This window comes from Girardinichthys multiradiatus, chromosome Y, assembly GCF_021462225.1.
Source record: "Girardinichthys multiradiatus isolate DD_20200921_A chromosome Y, DD_fGirMul_XY1, whole genome shotgun sequence".
NCBI classification, from domain to species: Eukaryota; Metazoa; Chordata; class Actinopteri; order Cyprinodontiformes; family Goodeidae; genus Girardinichthys; species Girardinichthys multiradiatus.
The window spans coordinates 14,811,638-14,832,263 of record NC_061818.1 but is presented as its reverse complement, the minus strand read 5'-3'; the positions used below and the strand labels follow the sequence as shown (position 1 = coordinate 14,832,263).

Genomic DNA, 20,626 nt, shown 5'->3' with positions numbered 1-20,626 from the left:
TGCATTTCTTACAACAAGAATATGGTGTACTTTTAGTCACCCCCTTCACAACCCTAATTAAGGTCTTGCTGCTGTGGAAGAGGCTTGTAATAGGCAATGTGCCAGCTGTAATGCACATGAAGTCTTCAAAAATAATGGGAATATAATCCCCTCTCACCCATTTTAATGTTTAGTGTCAAAAACTCTGCTGCAGTTCTGTTGGGTGGATGTTTTTCTTTGCATGACCGAGGTATTACTCTCCAAGACTCCTACACCGAGCACTGCCAGTAAATAAAACGAGAATCAAAATCTCCACACTCGATACGCAATCTTCTGCTGTGACAGCATTTTCATCTGGCCAAGATCAGAAGGCGTTACCCCTTCTGCCTCCCCAGCCATACCCCAGTGCCTGCCCACTCCCCCCAGACCAGAGCACTTCTATCTCCGACGTAACAAACAGAGCTGCTGTTGTTGCTGCCTCCTCTCCTGCTTTGGTCTGACACTGGGCCTGAACCTGCACCGGTGCTTTCTGCTCTCACCATCTGTCATGGCCGCGACAATGTTGTGTAGACGGGCTGCTCCCAGTGCGTGGGGCTGTGTGACTGCGACGCACTGGTTGGGTCAGTGATGGCTGTGTAGAGAGGCCTCTGGGAGGGCCCCATGTAAGAGAAGGCAGAGTACAACCCCGAGGCCTGGCCAGAGTGTCCATAGTATGTCCCAGGGGGCTGGTGGTCGGTGTATTCTGCAAACTGAGTCCTGGAGGCCAACGAGGGGAAGGCGGAGCTATAATGGGGAAGGCTGAGCGGTGTGTAGGTGACATGAGCTCCTGCTGAGGCTACTTCAGCAAAGTGAGCCCCAGAACCTCCTGCCTCGCTCTTGATTTGTGCCTTGGATGGATCTGAGCCCAGTGGGGAGCCGTGATGTTGCTGTGGCAGCTGCTGCTTGGAAAGCCAGGCTGCTGAGTGTCCGCTGGCTGCAGCCAAAGCCGTTGAGATGCCATAGGCATACGGAGAGGCAGGTGAAGCTGCTGCAGCCCCGCCTGCTGCACCAATCTGTCCAACCCCTGGATGCCCATTAGGGGGAAGGTACTGGTCAAACTCGTTGACATCAAATGGCTCCATGTTGGCCATCACCTCATGGCTTATCTCTCCGATGTCTACATTACCAAAGTCAATGTGAGGTTTGCCAGATCCTAGAACACGTTCTGCTCCCATTGTGCCCCGGGTGCCAGCTCCCTCTCTTTTACCATCTCCTGTCTTTCCAGACAGAAGTTCAGTCTTGGGAGTGGTGGGAGGCGTGGGAGGACTGTGGCTCTGACCTGTGAAGACACAGTAAGATTGTTACCGCTCTTTTGCCTTGCAGATTTAAAACATTTACCTAACAGTGTGCCATCCTTTACAGTTGAATTCTCATAGGTCTATCAGTGTGAGAGTGATGGTTTCAGAGGTGTAGCAGCAGGAGGGAGCCTGCAGCCCACCTACAGCATGAGGGTGGTGCCCATCAGCCAGAGGGGACTCAGCTCCCTCACTGTGGGCCACTTCCAGGTGGAGGCCCTTATAGTACGATTGGCTGTGGCTGACCTCACCCTCCAAATGGCCTTCGGCCTCACTTCCAGACCCAGAGCCGACCTTTCCATTTTTGCGGCGCCTCGGCTGGTATTTGTAGTCTGGGTAATCCTTCTTGTGCTGCTTCCTCAGCCTCTCTGCCTCCTCAATGAAGGGCCGCTTGTCACTCTCATTGAGAAGCCTTGGATGAAAAGATCAGATTTTTGTAGATTAATTTGTTTTAAGTGAGGTTTACAAAGGTAAAGGCTATACAGCCAAAAAAGGATACACTTCCAAGATCTCTGTCCAGCAATTTACAGTAACAATTAAGTCAAGTTTGCACATATAGAGAATGATTTTTTTTTTTCCTATTGCTCTTTGCAAAACTGCTCAAGTTCAGTCAGACTGGATGGAAAGAATCACTGAACAACTGTTTGTAAATCTTGTCACAGATCTGCAATTGGGTTTAGTCCTGGACTTTGACTGGGCCATTCTAACACATAAATATGCTTTGATTTAAACCATCCTATTGTAGGTCAGGGTGTATGTTTAGGGTCGGTGTCCGGCTGGAAGGTAAACCTCCACCCCAGTCTCACAACAGCCCCTACCGGTTTTTCTTTCCATTATTGCTGTATATTTAACTTCATTCATCTTCCTTTTAACTCTAAACAGCTTTGCTATCCCTGCTGAAGCAAAGCATCCTCACAGCATGATGCTGCCAACACCATGTTTGACAGTGTGGATGGTGTAGTTTAGTTGATGTCCATTTAAATAAAAGTGAACAACAAACTTTATAAACTTATTTGTAAAATAATTCTATCCTTCACAATCATGCACTACTTTGTGTTGCTCTATTAGATAAAATCACTATTGCAAGGCACTGAATAAAGACAAATCAATATAAATATAATCTCTTTTATATATATTTAATCAGTTTTTTATTTTATTTTAACAACCTACGCTGAGTTTTTCGCAGATAACTGAATTTACTACAAGTGCACAACTGATATGCCTGCCAGGGGGCTTTTGACTGCCAGACAGTAATGAAATAAAAAGGCCAAGGTTGCATCCTGTCTGAGAACATGGAACTGAGCTCCTACTATTACTCCTGCTGGCAGGAATGGCATGAGAAACCCCCAAACTTTCTTAGGCTCCCTGTTTATTGTGTTTCAGGCCCAATTAGCTCATCCTCACTGAGCTCAAGGTGAAGTCTTTATCTAATTAATATTTGATCTGATCAGGTTTAATTCTTTTAACTTTGCTGGGCTTCTTGCCTTTAATTGGGAAGTGCTAGTATCTCACTTAACTGTCCAAATCAAACTTTAGATAGTTTGTATTTGAGGATATACAAATGATGGAAAGTGACAACTAAATCCATTTTCAGTTGCTGCATGAGGTTGCATGATATTTACATTGGAGTAAGACTTCTGGAGATATGTATTTGCATTTTGTTCTTTTTGTTAAAATTTTTAGAAATAAACACAAAGTGGCTGTGTTAAGAAGAAACCCATCTTTTGACAGAGAGTAAAGTCTCAACAGAGTTTGGCCACCATTATGTAACCATGTCACACTCACAAAAACAAGAGCTGCTCAGCTGGTAAGTAGACAGACAGACAGACAGACAGACAGACAGACAGACAGACAGACAGACAGACAGACAGACAGACAGACAGACAGACAGACAGACAGACAGACAGACAGACAGACGTGCACAAAACGTATATGTTAAGGGAAAGTACACGATGCATTATGTGGTGCTGCCTTTGGACTTTTATTCAATCCATATGTATTATATAAGGTTTTATTTTATCATATGATTTTTTTTTTTTATTGATATGTTTTGTATAATGACTGGGCTACCACGTTTGTACATATCAGACCCTCTACCTCTCTACTTTGTTTTGTTTCTTGTTCAACAATAAAGTTTTCTTGCCTCTTATTTTACCTTGTCAGCTCCAGATTTATTATGTAAATGTAGTGCATGTGCTTTGTATCATGGCATCTAACTGAAACTGTGTGTGAGCATCAACACAGGAATATAGATCATGATCAGCACTAACTGACCCGCAGGCTTTGGGCCCCTCACCTCCACAGCTTCCCCAGGGTCTTGCTGAGCTCCGCGTTGTGCAGGTGGGGATGCTGGTCGGCCAGTTTCCTCCGCGCGGCCTGCGCCCACACCATGAAGGCGTTCATTGGCCTTTTCACGTGAGACTTGCTCTTGCTTCCGGCGCTCACGCGCACGGGCATCGGCAAGATGGTCCAGTCGTAGCAGTTGAGCACCTGACTCACCGCCTCGCGGATCCCGGCGGGGAAGCGCTCCTCCTCGTCGTCGGACTTGACGGACGAGCAGCCCGCCGAGGCGTCGTCCAGAGCCGCCAGCTGCGGCTGCTGCCCTCGGAGGGGCGACTCGATTCCACCTGCCGCACCGGAGGAATGACCCGGGGACAGGGAGCGACTGTCGTCCGACATGCCGGGACTGAGCTCCACCTCTGAGAAGCTCTGCTCCTCTCTGGACATCTTCTTTGCCTTTCTCTCTCTCTCGCTTTCTCTTAGAGACACACACACTCTCCTCCGGAGGACTTAAACCTGTTCCTACAAGCTCAGCTACTTGTCTTGCTCCTCGTAATTAACTTACAATGACGCACCGAGTGGCAGCTCTGCGTTATTCTGTCTCTGTGGCCTCCACTGAAGTTATAATATAAACTGCCAGTCTGTCTCTACTCTGAGCCTCCGTTGCAAAACTCTGTGAGGGTTCCACATTAAAGTTCTTTCCATCCGTATTGTTGGTATCATAGACGGCTCAGTGAGCACCTTCGACCCCAGTTTACCTACTAATGGGCAGCGGTCTGTGCCAAACTCACCCAGTCTCACTTCCTTCCTGACTTCCCGTTTTCTCTCTCCTGCGTGTATCCTGCGGTTGAAATCCAACAGGGAGGACCTGGAACAGCAAATGTTTGAACATAGCATCAAATCAGCTTTATTAATCGCTGAAATTCCACCACGTATGGGAAAGATGGCCAAAAGATTTTATTTCATAATTTCGTTAGTGCTTGTGTGACTTGGAACAGGGTGGCCTAATGGGGGCCACTACTAATTGCAAACAGAATTCAAGGAGTTTTAGTATGCTATTGTATATTAAAATTCCTTGAATAAAATCATGATCGTAAAACTATAATGCAGATAAGCAACCTCTGCCCCACGCCGGCTTAAGTGCTGCAGGCGCCAATACACATAGAGGCAAAATCAAGCTATGAAACACTGTCCTACGCAGAATCAGCCTGCATTACATTTAGTTAAAATCTATTTTTTAGAGCTTTTAATGTTGCCAGCTTACCCAAAACGAGCAGTTGGGCCACCAAGCGGATGCAATGGCTAACTTTAAATGTGCGTATCTTTTCAGGGAGTCTGCATAATATTGGTTAAAAACTTGAATTTCATGATTTGGAATAATTATTTGTGTAATTGATCATTTCTGTATTATTTTATCATTCATTTATAGTTTTTTTTTTTTTTTGCTTGTACCATTTTCTTTTGCCAATCAGAACCTCCCACCGTCCTGTCCCCGAACTTTCCATTTGATTACAGCATGGTTAGCAAGATTTTTCGAACTGCTTTATATAAAAACAAATGTTTCGTTTGGCAAAATATGAAATAAAAATTTGAAACGATAAATTGATCACATTCCTGGTCCAAAATTTAGATTGTCACGGTATTTTAAATTCATGGACGCTGCTTTTTGGTGGGACTAAACTAAACATATATTAACATATTAAATCAACTGACTTGAAAGCAAGAGCCACCGGGAGTCCCAAATAAATCTAAGGTGGGTAGCTAAATCTTATTATCTTAAATCAGGCGTCAGTTTCCGCATTGCAACAGGCCTTTACTGAAATTCTGTTATGCCTTGTTTTAGGTGTTTACCGCATGTTTACTAGTAGGCCTACTTGCTACTGCAAAGACCTCTGGTTTCTGCTCAACTAGTGCGTAAACATGAACGACTGGTGCTGGAAACAAACCTCGTGTGCGTGCGTTTCCTTTGCGCGTGTGCAAACTAGACACTGCTTATTTGTAAAACGGGGGAATGTCTACCAGCACGCAAAAAGTACAACCTTTTTCTCAGGCAAATGGACCCTTCCCTTAAAATTACCGTCCCAATAGGCGAAATTTTGTGCACAAAAAAAGGCTGTTGATCGGTAACCCATATGGATAATACTTGGAGTTAAATGTTCGTGCTGTTCCGATCGCCTCTTACAAATAGATTTTTTATTACCTAAGTGGATGCCTTCAGGAAGCTGGTTGCATTAACCGCATTTTTCGATAAATGTGATTCAAAAACAAGCATTAAATTAACGGGTGTCGAGGGTATACGTTTCCAACGAACTGATGATTGAAGCTCCACCACCTGTCCAATTTTTTGATATTCGCTCACCATCTGGTCTACTAGTCCCAATTTGCAGGCTGTCATTAGGTCCCAAGAGATTTCTGTGAGTAAAACTCGTGCGTATAAGGGAACAAATGACATTTGCTGTACCACAGTTTGCTTGTTCGTGTCTCTTGTGCGATAAATGCGCGAATGTATTGTGAGATTGCCTACGTTGCTATCGAAAAAAAAACAAAAAACAACATTTAGCCGTTGCTGGTAATTGGTTTGGATTAGGCAATTGAGCACATCTAGTGCGCATAATGAATTTGGGCGACGGGATCTCATTATCACCGCCTGACTGGCCAATAAGTTGGCCTTAATTTGCTTGCCCCAAAACTTTATGTGTTTTATCTGTTAGGCTCATCAAACCCATCAAGCTGCCACATATCACATTAAAAGCGCAAAATCGGGTTTAAAAACTGCACAAAGAAAGTTTTATAGTTGAATGTAGGCCCCATTGATTTTGTAGTATTTTCCAGAGAAGTATGAAAAATGAAAAACAAAAAAGAAAAAAAGGTCATGGTCAACGTTGCAATAAAAACAAAACAGGAAATCAGTCTGCAAGAGAAAGACTTGTTGCGCTAACAAAACCAGTCATCTAACAATAATGAAACAGGACGTAAAGCCATTCAGAGCTAGATATTGATACATAGACCTAAATAAAACGTCAAAAACTAATAATCAATAAAAGTATTCTAACTCTTTATCAGTAATCAAATAATACCATTACATTTCTAATTCTGGAGTTAGGATTTCCAATCGCGGAGCCAGAGCACCCACCATCAGTAGAGAGCAAAGAGTTGGAAATGCTAAGCGCCTTACTTCGGGAATGAGAAAAGGAGCTCGCCGGTTTAGCACGAGAATCCGTGAGTTCCCGAGTTTCCAAAGTGACGCTCGCTCCCCAGCCCCCTCGCTCGCAGCCCGGGAATGAATGCTCGCTCTGTGTGTCCGTGCAAGGCCTTAAAGAGCCCCTTGTGCGAGGACGAGGGAAAAAAACAAAAAGATGCCGGGGAAGGGTCTTAAAGAAGCAGCACGCAAATATATATACAGATACTGATTGGTTGATCAAGCTATCTATTTAAGCCCTATGTACACTGTAAAAACTGAAATGAACAACCTATATTTGGGTTAAAATCAATTTTTCGTTATAGTTTTGTTCCGTGGTAAAACAACATCAAAGGATAGGCAGCATACAGGCTAGTTTTTCTTTTTGTTTTGTGTTTTAAAAGAGGACTTTTAAAACATTAGGCCTAGATTTTATGACATGGAAACATTAGGTTCTTAAATTGACTGCAAGAGGATTTTTCACTGCAGCCAGCAACCAAGGGATTTCAATTCAGGTGTTTAAAAAATGCTTAAGCTACCAACCTTAGCTACTTTATTTCGGTAACAAATCCTACCCAAACAAGATTTCAACTGAATATGTTGGTTCTGTCTGTCTTAGCTATCTTCACTTGAGGTGTGCGGCAGAGAACTGGGAGAGCCTGTTTACATGGATTGTTTTAGGAATGAATAGATAAATTCAATTGAGATAGATATATTGTCATAAACTTTTGGAGCCTTTAGCTAATGTCATAGCAACGAGCTACAACTATAAACACAAATTTAATGCAGCACCAGACTTCTAGTTCAGAAAATTTTGGTGTTGAAGCAAGAATTTTCTATCCAAATTTAACTGAAAAACCACCTTCTTACAGATAGATTTAAAAAGTTTCCATAAGGTTGTCTTACCATAATCATTAACCAATTCTTATTCTTTGTTACTTTTATTGTCAGATAACAAACCAGAAGAGCAGTCAGTTAGTCAGTCATTCATCTTCTATACCGCTTCTTCCATAGTGGGTCGTGGGGAAGCTCCAGCAGTCTATGGAGGCAGGGTACACCCTGGACAGATCGCCAGTCCATCGCAGGGCAACACACAAACAATACCACAGTCGAACCCAGGACCTTCTTGCTGCAAGGCAACACTGCTACCAACTGTGTCACCGTGCAGCCGGCCCAGATGAAAATAATTATCTAAATTATTAGAATTTAAATTTTACTGAATAAGTTGAGGTAACAAATTTGTTGGAGCATGTTTAAGTTATTAAAATGAGAATTTATTTTCATAATAGAGTAAAATCTATTCTGATAAAGTATGCAGGTTTTTACATCAACGTTATTGGCTAAATCTTAAAAGTTTGTTTTATCGGTTTAGCCTAAGGCCTAATCTAACAACTTTCAAATAGCATCAATTATGGCCCTGAGCTTGACAAAAAATATCTGGTGTCATCAATATAATCTATTTCCTGTCCAAAGTCTAAAACCATTCAGATATCATAAAATGTGCATCCTATCATGAAACAAGTCCTTTAGCTGTTAGCGAACGCTGCTAACATTCCTTTTTTATAAGCAAGAGCGAGTAAACATTTTGCGTTTAAATCAATTTAAAACTAATTTAATTTTACGATTGTAGATAAAACATGGTTTTCTATTTTTCTTAAGTTACATTTTAACTGAAGTTAAGTTGTATTGTGGAAATTTCCAGCTTTAGTGAACATCTCTGCCTTTTTACAGACAGAAAGCTTACTGAGTTAGTAATTAGGTTTTACAGTTTACCCCAGTGTTTTAGTCACTCGTGATATTTGCTGATAGTTATTTTTAATATGTAGTTTCTTACAGTGGCCTATTTTTATTTAGACTAAAGCATCATCCATGGCTTACCCCACAAATAAGTTATTTTGCGTTTGAAATCATCCCTTTTGTTTCTTTGTTTGTGTTTGGTAAAATATTTTTTATCTGCCTAAATAAAGATTATAAATGTGGGAAATTCACCTGTGAGATGCACTAATGCAACACATTAAATTTAAGTAAATAAAAAAATGTTGCTCTCCATATTGCATCTGAAATGTATTACATTGCTGAAAATTTTGGGTGGGCTTGGCAGGTGTTTGTTTTTGTGGCCTGGCACATAAGGCCTCTTGTAGGCCTTCTGTGTTTTCTAACTGGATCAGCACCTTTCTACAAACTGAGAGACGGACACTCGTTAAAATCAGTGCTTGTATATAAACAGAATGAGAGACTAGAGGGGACATCATGGGCCGCTCCGACACAAACACAAGTGCTGTTCCTCACTACAATGACCCCTTGTATCCCTGCCATGCGACTGCGGTCAACAGCCACCACTTCGAAGACGACAGTAAAGCCAGGCCTCGCGGGGTTTTGTAGGTCACGGTAACACAATGCATTACGGTAGTAGCCCAAGGAGGACATTTCGAAAAAAAGCAGTATGCTTTACATATATCGGCTGCAGGTGGTTGATGTCATTCTTGCTGTTCTGTGCTCTAATCTCATTTTTTAGGTCTGAATGTGAATATGGAGATATTAGTTTTTTTACTGTTTTATATGGTTGCTGGTGTGTTCATCAATTTAGTGTCCATTTATTTTTTCATTAGATTCAATAAATATATATATATATTTTTTTAGTTTTTGTTTCCAATGACCGGTTTAACTTCAGGATGACAGTAGAACATCTGATGTGGAATTTCAAAATTAAAGCCCCTCACAATCTTATTTTATAGCCCCTTTTGGCCATGTTGCAGTCAATGTGCAAAAAACCGTTGTTTACCGTAAATGTTTTCTCTTCAAGATGACAGTACATTACCCCAGAGCTGCTCACCAAAGTTCACCAACATCTGATGTGGAATTTCAAAATTAAAGCCCTTCTAAATCTTATTTATAGTCACTTTTCTCATAACAAGTGATGAGTGTGACCTTTTCTTATTGGTATTACAGTTTTTCATTTATCAGGACATTAAATATTAACATTTGCATGTAAATATGGCAGGCTGAGGTAAAAAAACACAAGACTGTACATACGGAGTATAAAACAACATCTTAGCAGACATCTTGAGATTGTTTCACTGTCATCTCCCACAACAGCTGGGCTGACAGTTACATGTCACCATTTAAATATGGATCTAGTTTCTAGAACTTAGATCTTTGGCCTATTTACGAACATATAAACGCTTCTGAAAAAAATTAATTTAATATCAACAACACTCAGTGTCAAATTTAAACAAAGCTACTGTCAAATTTTATTGAATCTTTCACTGCTACATTGGTGAGGTTGCCTGCTTTATATTGGATCGTGTCTTGTTCATTATGTCTTTATGGTTCCTTGACCCCTCCTGTAAACCAGATTGGTCCTGATGGACAATAAGGGTTTGAACTGAACGTTTTGCTTTGATGACTGCACAGTCGTTGAAAGTAGGATTCAGTTATGAATTTAGAGAAAATCTTTTTTTGTTAGTTTTATTTAACTATTCAAACTGTTCTCATGTGATTTATTTAAGGAAAACACGAGAATAATTCAGAAATATGCAAATAAACCTTATTTAAGATGGGGGTCGGGGGTGGATAAAAGAGGGAATATCAGCGCTTTTATTGTGAAAGGAAACTATCTTAGAATCCGTCACATTGAGCTCTTGGAATGTGCAGAAAGATGCAGTTTTGTCTAGTTGTCTTTTTAAAAGATCTTTATTGACAGTTATGGAAAGACATACAACTTAGAAAAACAAACTGAAATTCAATTGCCCAATTAAAGAAAAATAGATCTAAAAAGGAAATACAATATACACAAAGACAATAAATAAAACAACAAAACAAACTACACCTAGAAGTCTGCTACATTTAGGTTAAAATTATTGAGTAGTTTGATTATTTCGGTTAATTTATTTTTCTTTTCTTAAGTTTTTCAATGGTGTTCCAGTATGTTTTAAGATGTGGTATTTTGAAGTTATATAAGGAGGGTATGGTCTTTTGCCAAATCATTTTATGTAGATAATATTTTTCTAAAATAATGATTAAATTAGTTACATATTTTGCATTGGCTGTTAAATGTGGATTAGTGACTATCAAAAGTATTTCAAATTTGCTCAGAGAGATATATTTTTTTATCTTTGTAAGTGGAACCAGAAAGAAGCAACATGGACACCAGTCAACAGAAATATGCTCAATGGTTTCTCCCTCACATCCACAAAATGTACAAATGTTACTTAGTAGGAAGAAAAGTACAGATATTTGCTTTTGAAGGGAAATGCTGATGTACAATTTTGAAAATAAAATCGTTGATTTTATTTTTTCTTTGAATTATATATGGAAGATCAAGTTCCAAAGTTTCTTGTCCATCTAAGCTCATTGATGTTTACATATAGGGGTAGAGACAGGAACAAGCCAGTTTCTGACAAAAGTACTGGTACATCTCTTATCTGTAATTGGGATGCCAGCAAAATTTGGAGAGCCGACTGTTACAGGAAGTGAATTAACTGTTAGTAAGCCCTGCGTTAAAGAGACAATAGGAATAGATTTGATCACTATGTCAAACTCTTCTCGAGAAGCATCAATCTCTTTTTTTTCCATAAAGACCTCATAGGAGTCAAATTCACTATTTGCATTCACTGTGTTATTTATAAACTAGTTCTGTTGAAAAAGAGTTTGGTTTTTGTGTACTAGATACATGTTGTTCCAGAAAATACAGTTGTGAGGTAAAAGGTTGTGTTTATGCATCAGATTCCAACACAACAGAATTTGTTTATGGAAATTGGTTAATTTCATAGGGAGTTTACCTACCGAGAAAGGACATATCAACAGAAAGTTGAGACCGTCAACAATAACAAATAAATTATTTGAGATAATGTTCCACATGCTATTTGGGAATTTAAGGAATCTTTCAATTCAGTAGATTTTTATAACTTGGTTAAGTAATGAAAAAGACAGAACCTCCTTTGTGTAAGGGTTTGAGAGAACAGATCTTTTTACCTTATCAGGCCTATTCTTTCAGATGAATTTGAAAAGAATTTTATCAAGTTGGGAACAAGTGGATTTGGGGACATCTAAACTTGAGAAAACATATGCTGCTCTTGATATATTTTCTGCTTTGCTCAGCAGAACTCTGCCATACATTGATAGATAGCTGGCAGACCAACAATTGAACTTTAATGATTGGCTTTGAACATTGGGAGAATGTTTAGGTCAGTGGTTTCTCTGGAATTTTTGGATGTTTTTATGCCGAGATAAGTAATATCGTTTTGAGTAGGATATTAAATATTTCAGAGTCACTGTTGTCTTTTAGTGCCAGAATTTCAAATTTTTTAATGTTTAGGTACAGTCCTGATATTTTGGAAAAATGTCGCTATTGTAGCTAGAGCTAGGGCAACTTGTTCCTTATTTTGTATAAATAAAGTAGTATCATCTGCTAATTGTGAAACTTTGATTTCTTTGTCGAAAACTGGAATACCAGTAAAAACAGTTTGTTATATAAAGTACAGGAAGCTGCTGTCAGGATCTGTGCTTTGTCTGTTTGTTTGGTGCTGTTACTGTGCTTAGCCCCTAGATGGCGTGGAACCTGGAGGAGAGGTGACAGGTGTTCATCATTCCCTTGATCACCTGCTGAAGAGTATATTAGGAGGAGGCTGTCAGCAACTTACTGCCAGAGTGTTGTCCCTTAGTGGTACAGCTCAAGCCACATTACCTTGTCTTGTTTCTTGCCTTGACTCTTAGTAGTTTGTATTTGTTACCTTGCAGGATTACCAGAACCTGACCTTGTCTTTTGTGTGGAACTCTGCCTGGATTAACAACTTCTGGAAAGAAGTTATCAAGCTCCATGAACAAAGACTCAAACCTCTTGGACCTCACTGGTTGCCAGCCTCCTGTATTCTTTGCTCCTTGTATACAGGTCCTTCTCAAAATATTAGCATATTGTGATAAAGTTCATTATTTTCCATAATGTCATGATGAAAATTTAACATTCATATATTTTAGATTCATTGCACACTAACTGAAATATTTCAGGTCTTTTATTGTCTTAATACGGATGATTTTGGCATACAGCTCATGAAAACCCAAAATTCCTATCTCACAAAATTAGCATATCATTAAAAGGGTCTCTAAACGAGCTATGAACCTAATCATCTGAATCAACGAGTTAACTCTAAACACCTGCAAAAGATTCCTGAGGCCTTTAAAACTCGCAGCCTGGTTCATCACTCAAAACCCCAATCATGGGTAAGACTGCCGACCTGACTGCTGTCCAGAAGGCCACTATTGACACCCTCAAGCAAGAGGGTAAGACACAGAAAGACATTTCTGAACGAATAGGCTGTTCCCAGAGTGCTGTATCAAGGCACCTCAGTGGGAAGTCTGTGGGAAGGAAAAAGTGTGGCAGAAAACGCTGCACAACGAGAAGAGGTGACCGGACCCAGAGGAAGATTTTGGAGAAGGGCCGATTCCAGACCTTGGGGGACCTGCGGAAGCAGTGGACTGAGTCTGGAGTAGAAACATCCAGAGCCACCGTGCACAGGTGTGTGCAGGAAATGGGCTACAGGTGCCGCATTCCCCAGTCCTGGGCTACAGAGAAGCAGCACTGGACTGTTGCTCAGTGGTCCAAAGTACTTTTTTCGGATGAAAGCAAATTCTGCATGTCATTCAGAAATCAAGGTGCCAGAGTCTGGAGAAAGACTGGGGAGAAGGAAATGCCAAAATGCCAGAAGTCCAGTGTCAAGTACCCACAGTCAGTGATGGTCTGGGGTGCCGTGTCAGCTGCTGGTGTTGGTCCACTGTGTTTTATCAAGGGCAGGGTCAATGCAGCTAGCTATCAGGAGATTTTGGAGCACTTCATGCTTCCATTTGCTGAAAAGCTTTATGGAGATGAAGATTTCATTTTTCAGCACGACCTGGCACCTGCTCACAGTGCCAAAACCACTGGTAAATGGTTTACTGACCATGGTATCACTGTGCTCAATTGGCCTGCCAACTCTCCTGACCTGAACCCCATAGAGAATCTGTGGGATATTATGAAGAGAACGTTGAGAGACTCAAGACCCAACACTCTGGATGAGCTAAAGGCCGCTATCGAAGCATCCTGGGCCTCCATAAGACCTCAGCAGTGCCACAGGCTGATTGCCTCCATGCCACGCTGCATTGAAGCAGTCATTTCTGCCAAAGGATTCCCGACCAAGTATTGAGTGCATAACTGTAGATGATTATTTGAAGGTTGACGTTTTTTGTATTAAAAACACTTTTCTTTTATTGGTCAGATGAAATATGCTAATTTTGTGAGATAGGAATTTTGGGTTTTCATGAGCTGTATGCCAAAATCATCCGTATTAAGACAATAAAAGACCTGAAATATTTTAGTTAGCGTGCAATGAATCTAAAATATATGAATGTTAAATTTTCATCATGACATTATGGAAAATAATGAACTTTATCACAATATGCTAATTTTTTGAGAAGGACCTGTACCATTCAAGAACCCTGTCCACCCTCCTCCTTCCACAGTACCTACTTCTGAAAACCCTGGACCATCTTATCATCCTGGCACGCCATTATCCACCATCATCTGTCTCACGGGTAAACAACTATTTGGTCTCTCCGCTTCCCACCCTCTGGCGGATCATTCCATCAACCCAGTAAGGCTGAATTATTATTCTTTAGTTTTGACCCTGAGTATTCCCTGCTTACCATACTGTTTATTTTTACAGTTGGTTTCCCGGTTCCAGTTTCCCTGCCCACATCACTACACTGTAAATGAACACTTTACCGTAAAACTGTGTCTCCTGAATTGCTTTCTGCATGTGGGTCAAATCCGTTAAAAACAATATGACAACTGCAAGTGTGCTCAGGTACTCCGTTAACCTGCAAGCACTCATGCACGGCAAGTCGTAAGGGTCAAAAACAATCCGTGTATTAACGCGTTGTTCTAATCCCTAAATAGTGGGATGCACTTTTTTTATTTTTATTTTAACGCACAAACGCATTGTGAATCTCAATGCGAACTGTTGTAAATATGTGGTGGCTTTTCTGCATATTTTATCATCAAAAGGCTGTCTTATTAGTAGTGCTCAGCCACTAGATTTAAGGGTATTTTACCCAATCAGCCCATTGCAAGGCTAGACACAACCACAAGATCCCTGATTTTTGGGGAATGACAGAAAGTACATGTACCTTCCTTTCTGCTCCTGTCTTTATTGTTAAACTGGGTGTAACTAAGTTTGGTATGACATTCAACCCAGTTTTTTTTTTTTTTTTTGTTCGCTTTGACATCTACTCTTACAATCAGAATCAGCTTTATTGCCAAGTTCGTACATACAAACAAGGAATTTGACTCCGGTACACTTTGCTCTTTAGTTCTGTTTTTGCATTACAGAATATACATATGTACAATATACACATAAATACAATATACACATATACCATACAAGAGAGCAGATGTCAGCAAAATGTTGGAATCCAACATCCAAGACTTTAAAAAGAACTTAAATTTCACTCTGCAAATTACAGATCAATTTTTAAACATCTGGGTAACCCAGCTTTTTGTTAGGATGATCAGTGACCAGTTTTGGTGGTTTTAATGTCCAAAAATGCTGAACTTATTATGAAAAACTGCATAATGCAGATAAGGTATATCCTTGTACCTCAGCAACATGTGTTGCATGTCTGAGGTCAGTCTGATTTTGGAGCTATACCGTGAATAGACGTTTTTTTTTTTTTTTTTCGCATGATTAGTGATTAAGAAGTTGTTCAATTGAAAACGGTTTCTGTCTCAAATCTTTACCTCTGCTACAATAACACAGTTCATACACAAGGCAATGGACACCGTGTTTTGCATACTTTCTCATAGACACAAAAGAGCCAGAAATGAAAACTTTAATTATGAAAATGATGAAAAAATCAAATATTATTCGGACAAATTCTAACATGATTATAAACAAAATCATATTAAGACACCAACGAAAGTGCGCAGTCTGCATGTGAAAAATAGTGCCTTCCGCTATTTACAGCTTAGAACACGTTAATAAACGGATATTGTTTGGATATTCAGTCTGCTACACGGCGGCAGCGCGCGTTGATCTTTAAACCTGTCACGTGATTCGCCCTTGGGATTTTCACGCTATCGACGGTTGCTAGGTAACATCAGCTGTCTTCCACCTACGCAACAGGCTGTGACGTTGTAGGTGAGCTGTCTTTACGTGACAGGCTGTGACGTCAGCTCTCCTTTGAAGTTAAAGCCTTTGTATGTGAAGACAATATTTTAGTTTATTCCCTCCCTGGGAAACGTAGACAGGTTTTGCTCGTTTTATTGAAGTTGAAAGAGAAGAAAATTATTTGTTCCAACAAGGACTTGTGGATCAAAATTAAACCACAGATCGGACAAAATGAAAATCTTAAGCTTTGTTAGACATGGGCTGGGATGGTATAATCACATCCAGGACACACTGAATTGCAGGGCATCTGTCTATTCTTTCAGGAAGGATCTCTTGTCCTCTTGTAACCATGCTTGTCTTGATATGCAGCAGACTGATCAACAACAAGCAAAAGCTGAGTTAGTTCAGATATTTAGGAATTTCTCCCACGGAGATACGATGACAGGTCTGGTCAGACAGAAAAAAGGAGATGATGGAGATGAAACTGGATCACCTCAAACACAAACTGAATTTAATACTTCCCAGGTCAATTTACCTGCAGCTGTGCAGAAGGAAATGTTCAGAAACTTTAATGCACTGATATGTAAGCATATTGGAGGTACAAAAACTCAAACTCAAAGAGATGAACACGGTTTTCCCATCTGCTGTAAACCAAATGCTGGCTTTCAAAGGTATGAAAAAGCCAAGTATTGTCAGATACTGATGGAAATGTCCACACACTTCAGAAACCTCAAGCTTCCTCAGAGTGTTGCAGCGTCAATGAGCCAGCCCTCCATCAGTCAAATAATTTCAGACAGTTTCAAACACGAGAATGCATTTCCACTCTTCTTTGATTATCAGCCACCTGTAAACTATTCTCAGAAAATGTTCAGGATGTCTCCAAACCATAATACATCTATTAACCATTCTCACACTCTCAACAAGGAGACAAGGGGCATGGTGAAAACTACAAACACTGAGAGGAAACCCGGAATCTTCATGAAGGCTTTAAATCCACATGATTGGTTCTACACTTTAAGAGGATTCACGGCTGCATTTTGTGATATCATAACAGGAGCATGGCATGGTTTGTACATGTTTTATACAAGGCTAGCATCTGGTTTCAACACAGTCGGAAGAAGATTTGGTGCTCTCTCAAACTTGGTTCAAGCAAGAAACCCAGCTATTATCTACAAATCCCAAACACATGCTGAGAAGATCATTTCATCTTCTTCTAAACTAGGTAGAAATTCTAGAGAACTGGGGGACCAACAAACTGCTGCAAGGACTAGAAACCTGAAGGATGAGCTACAGCAGCAAATTTACAGGCAGACCTTGACACAAAATGCAAATCTGAAACAAAAGAAGCTGGTAAACAAGTCTCTTGTGTATATTGCCCTTTGTCCAGGCCACCCTCAAGTTGACAACAAGCAAAGGTCCATGGGTCAAACCGAACCAGAACCCCAGAGCAGACATCTCACGGATCAGATCTTGACATGGCCATGGAGACTCTTCAGATATGCTGGAGCTACTTTTGGAAGAACTTGCACAAGAATGTCAGCATTTTCACACCAAACCAGAGAAACAATTGTGGCTGCATTTCAGACAACCAGGACCAGAACTGCAGGTTTCTTGAACACAACTCAAACAAGATTCAGAAATTGTTTGCTTGAAGCTGGAGAAGAGCTTAGAATTAATTTACTTATGATTGTAGAAGACTGTAAATACATAATTCGGAGAATCTTTCACCTTGGTTCTGAGTCTGGTCTAGCTATCACTTATTGTGTTTGGCTCATTTACGTCAACACTGAAGAAAGATTTCAAAGAATTGGAACAAGAACTTTACTGTTTTTAAACCAGGTCAAAGCAAGAACAGATGCTGCCTTCAACAGAACTCAAACAAGAATTAGAAATTATTTGCGTACAACTAGAGAAAGACAAACTAATGAAGCAACAAGTGAAAATCATGAGACAATGGATGCCGATCCAGCAAGTATCCCTGAAAGACACTGTGGATCAACTGTGATTCACACAGACTCTACAGGTAAAATTATACATGTCAACCCAAGAGATGAAGACAGTTCTCAGGAAGCCAAACCTGAAGCAGGTCAGCCAGTATCCAAGTCTTTTTCTAACTTCATGTTTGCTGCTCTTTGTCTGGTTCAGCCTCAAATTGACAACGATAACCAGCAAAGGTCCATGGGTCAAACCGAACCAGATCCCCAGAGCAGACATCTCACGGATCAGATCTTGACATCGCCATGGAGACTCTTCAGATATGCTGGAGCTACTTATGGAAGAATTTGCACAAGAATGTCAGCATTTTCACACCAAACCAGAGAAACAATTGTGGCTGTATTTTCATACACCCAGAACCAGCTCTTTGGAATTACAGCTATCTTCAACACAATTCAAATAAGAATCAGAGGAATACTTGGAGAGCTTTTCATTCAGCTGTTATATGTAATTTCTCTCTTCATGAAAGTTACTCTTCTTTATTTTATCACAACAGGGGCCTTATGGTTTTTAATGACGTTGAATCATTGTGTATTTTATACCTACCGTTTGGGGTTGACCTTTCTCGTTTACCCTTTAAAGCACGTGCTACTTTATGGATCGAAACTGTGCCAATGTCTGCTAAATGTAAACCCAAAATAGACACAACAAAAAAATTAAATCACACAAAAACCTCTTAAAAATAACAAAAATCAATTAATCATTTCAGACAACCAGAATTGCATGTTTCTTCAGCAAATCTCAAACATAAATCAGAGAAATATTTAGATACTTTTCTGTTAGGCTGAGAAATGTTCTGGTAAATGTAGTAAATGTCAATTTTGTTTTTCCTTTTTTAAATTTTATGCTCGAATATTTTTTATTAGTGACCATATGGATCCTTATGCATTTGTATAGTATTGTGTTTATTTGCTTCTGTACGTTGTTTACCTTTTCAACTTATTCTTTGTTCTACTTGCAATTAGATATACCCAACATTTACAATTTTACACTAAATAAAAATTCAAAATTGACATAATTAAAAAAAATAAATCAACCCCCCCACCCAAAAAAAACCATACCACTTAAAAACCAAAACCAAAGCCCAACAAACAATCTAAACTAGATAATGTGATTGATTTAAAAGACTGCAGGTGTCAGCATTGCTGCCTGCTGTGGGTTCACTCCAGGTGCTCTGGCTCCCACAACCTTAAGATGTATGAGCTGCAGTGTTAATTTTGAAAAACAAATTGTTATTTAGCTCTCATCCTTTGACTAAAATGTCATTGAATTTTAGTCATAATCTGTAGAATTGTTTTAGTTTTACTCAACTAATTTGGAGGACCAGGAGAGTCACTGAAAAAGAAATACAACAATTTAACATTTAAATCATATAATTAGAAATTCAATTTGAAAAGTGTTTTGTAATTGCACATTTTAAATTGAATTATAAAGAGGAATTGTAAATTGTATTTATTAATCCATTATTAAATACTGCAATTTGAAAATGTATTTTCAAATCCTATTTCTAAATGATTTAAACATTCAAAAATCTGATTATAAATACCTTTCCTTATCAAACATTTAAAAAGGTAATTCCTTTCTCCATTTCCATTTTCTTTTACAATTGTTACAGTTAACTGTGTTGCATCTTATGTGATATCAAGTTATGTTGTGTAAGTTGTAGCAGTGAGCGGTACAGCAGATAAGCAACAAGGGCAGATATATTTAATTAAGGCAGCAAAGAGATGATTAGAAAAGGCCACAGAATTATACATCCATAACAATCCCCCCGTTGAGGTGGGAAGAACCCACCTCACATCAATCAATGTGTCTGGTGCATATGGACCTAAACTAGAATATGGGAGGCAGTTCCTTCCGTCCGTCGTGTAACTCCGTTCCCCAAACGCAGTCCCATCTCTCTGGTAACTGCCTGCAGCCCTCAGAGTGTCCACCACCTGTTTCCCATAGAACAAACCTGTCGTGTCTGAAATTTAAATGATTAATTCAATTCAATCCAAATTCAAAAATACTTTATTAATCCCAAAGGGAAATTAAATGTTGTTGTAGCTCATATTATGAAGGTTTCTTCAAAGAACCGTTGTAGATGCTGATTCAGGCTGTGGGCAGGAAGGATCTCCTGTAGCGCTCCGTCTTACAGCAGATCTGACATCGCAAATAGAAAATAATGCCCTGTTGAAAAATTTAAAACAACAAAATTAATAAAACCCTAGAAGCACAGCAGAAATGAGCAGCACAATGTATATCAGTATATTGTAGGCCCTGAATCGTAAACCCTGTTCAATTATCTTTTGCAGTCGTCTGGTCCTCCTCCTCTTAGCACAGTATCATAATTTCTCCATCTCTTTGGTTTGGTTCCATGAGATCCACATCATCACTTGTGCTTAAATATTCAGTGGACAACATCAGTGTGTGCTCTGGCACCACATCAATTTGATATTCTGGTAATCTCAAACCTCTGGTATCACTGGAACCAATCGCACAATCAATACACCTGAGGATGAGAGCTGGAATACATGTTGCACAACAACAAACACAACCTGCAATCACCACAACAACAGTCAATGAAGTGAATATACTCACCAGTAGGTTTCCCCATTTTCCAAACCACGTCTCAAACATTTTTGTGAATTGTTCATCGATTCCTGAGTGTGATTTTAATTCAATGGACAGTGATTGCAAGTCATTTAGGGCCTTCGTTAGAGATCCATCAGGTGCTG

General features: G+C 39.8%; 2 protein-coding genes across 2 annotated transcripts; one reads left to right on the top strand and one right to left on the bottom strand.

The window, feature by feature from the left end:
* Window positions 1-387: 387 nt before the first annotated feature.
* Window positions 388-6,840, bottom strand: LOC124864874 (transcription factor SOX-10-like). Its single transcript, XM_047359835.1, has 4 exons — window positions 6,769-6,840; window positions 3,610-4,461; window positions 1,565-1,725; window positions 388-1,297 (listed from the first exon to the last, which is right to left on the bottom strand). Exons 2-4 carry the CDS (start codon window positions 4,038-4,040, stop codon window positions 525-527), a joined length of 1,365 nt encoding a protein of 454 aa, XP_047215791.1. The 5' UTR covers window positions 4,041-4,461; window positions 6,769-6,840; the 3' UTR covers window positions 388-524.
* Window positions 6,841-16,983: 10,143 nt separating this feature from the next.
* Window positions 16,984-19,116, top strand: LOC124864752. The gene is made up of 2 exons (XM_047359656.1): window positions 16,984-17,934; window positions 18,057-19,116. The coding sequence occupies exons 1-2, from the start codon at window positions 16,986-16,988 to the stop codon at window positions 18,065-18,067; spliced, it is 960 nt and encodes a 319-aa protein (XP_047215612.1). The 5' UTR covers window positions 16,984-16,985; the 3' UTR covers window positions 18,068-19,116.
* The last annotated feature ends 1,510 nt before the right edge of the window (window positions 19,117-20,626 follow it).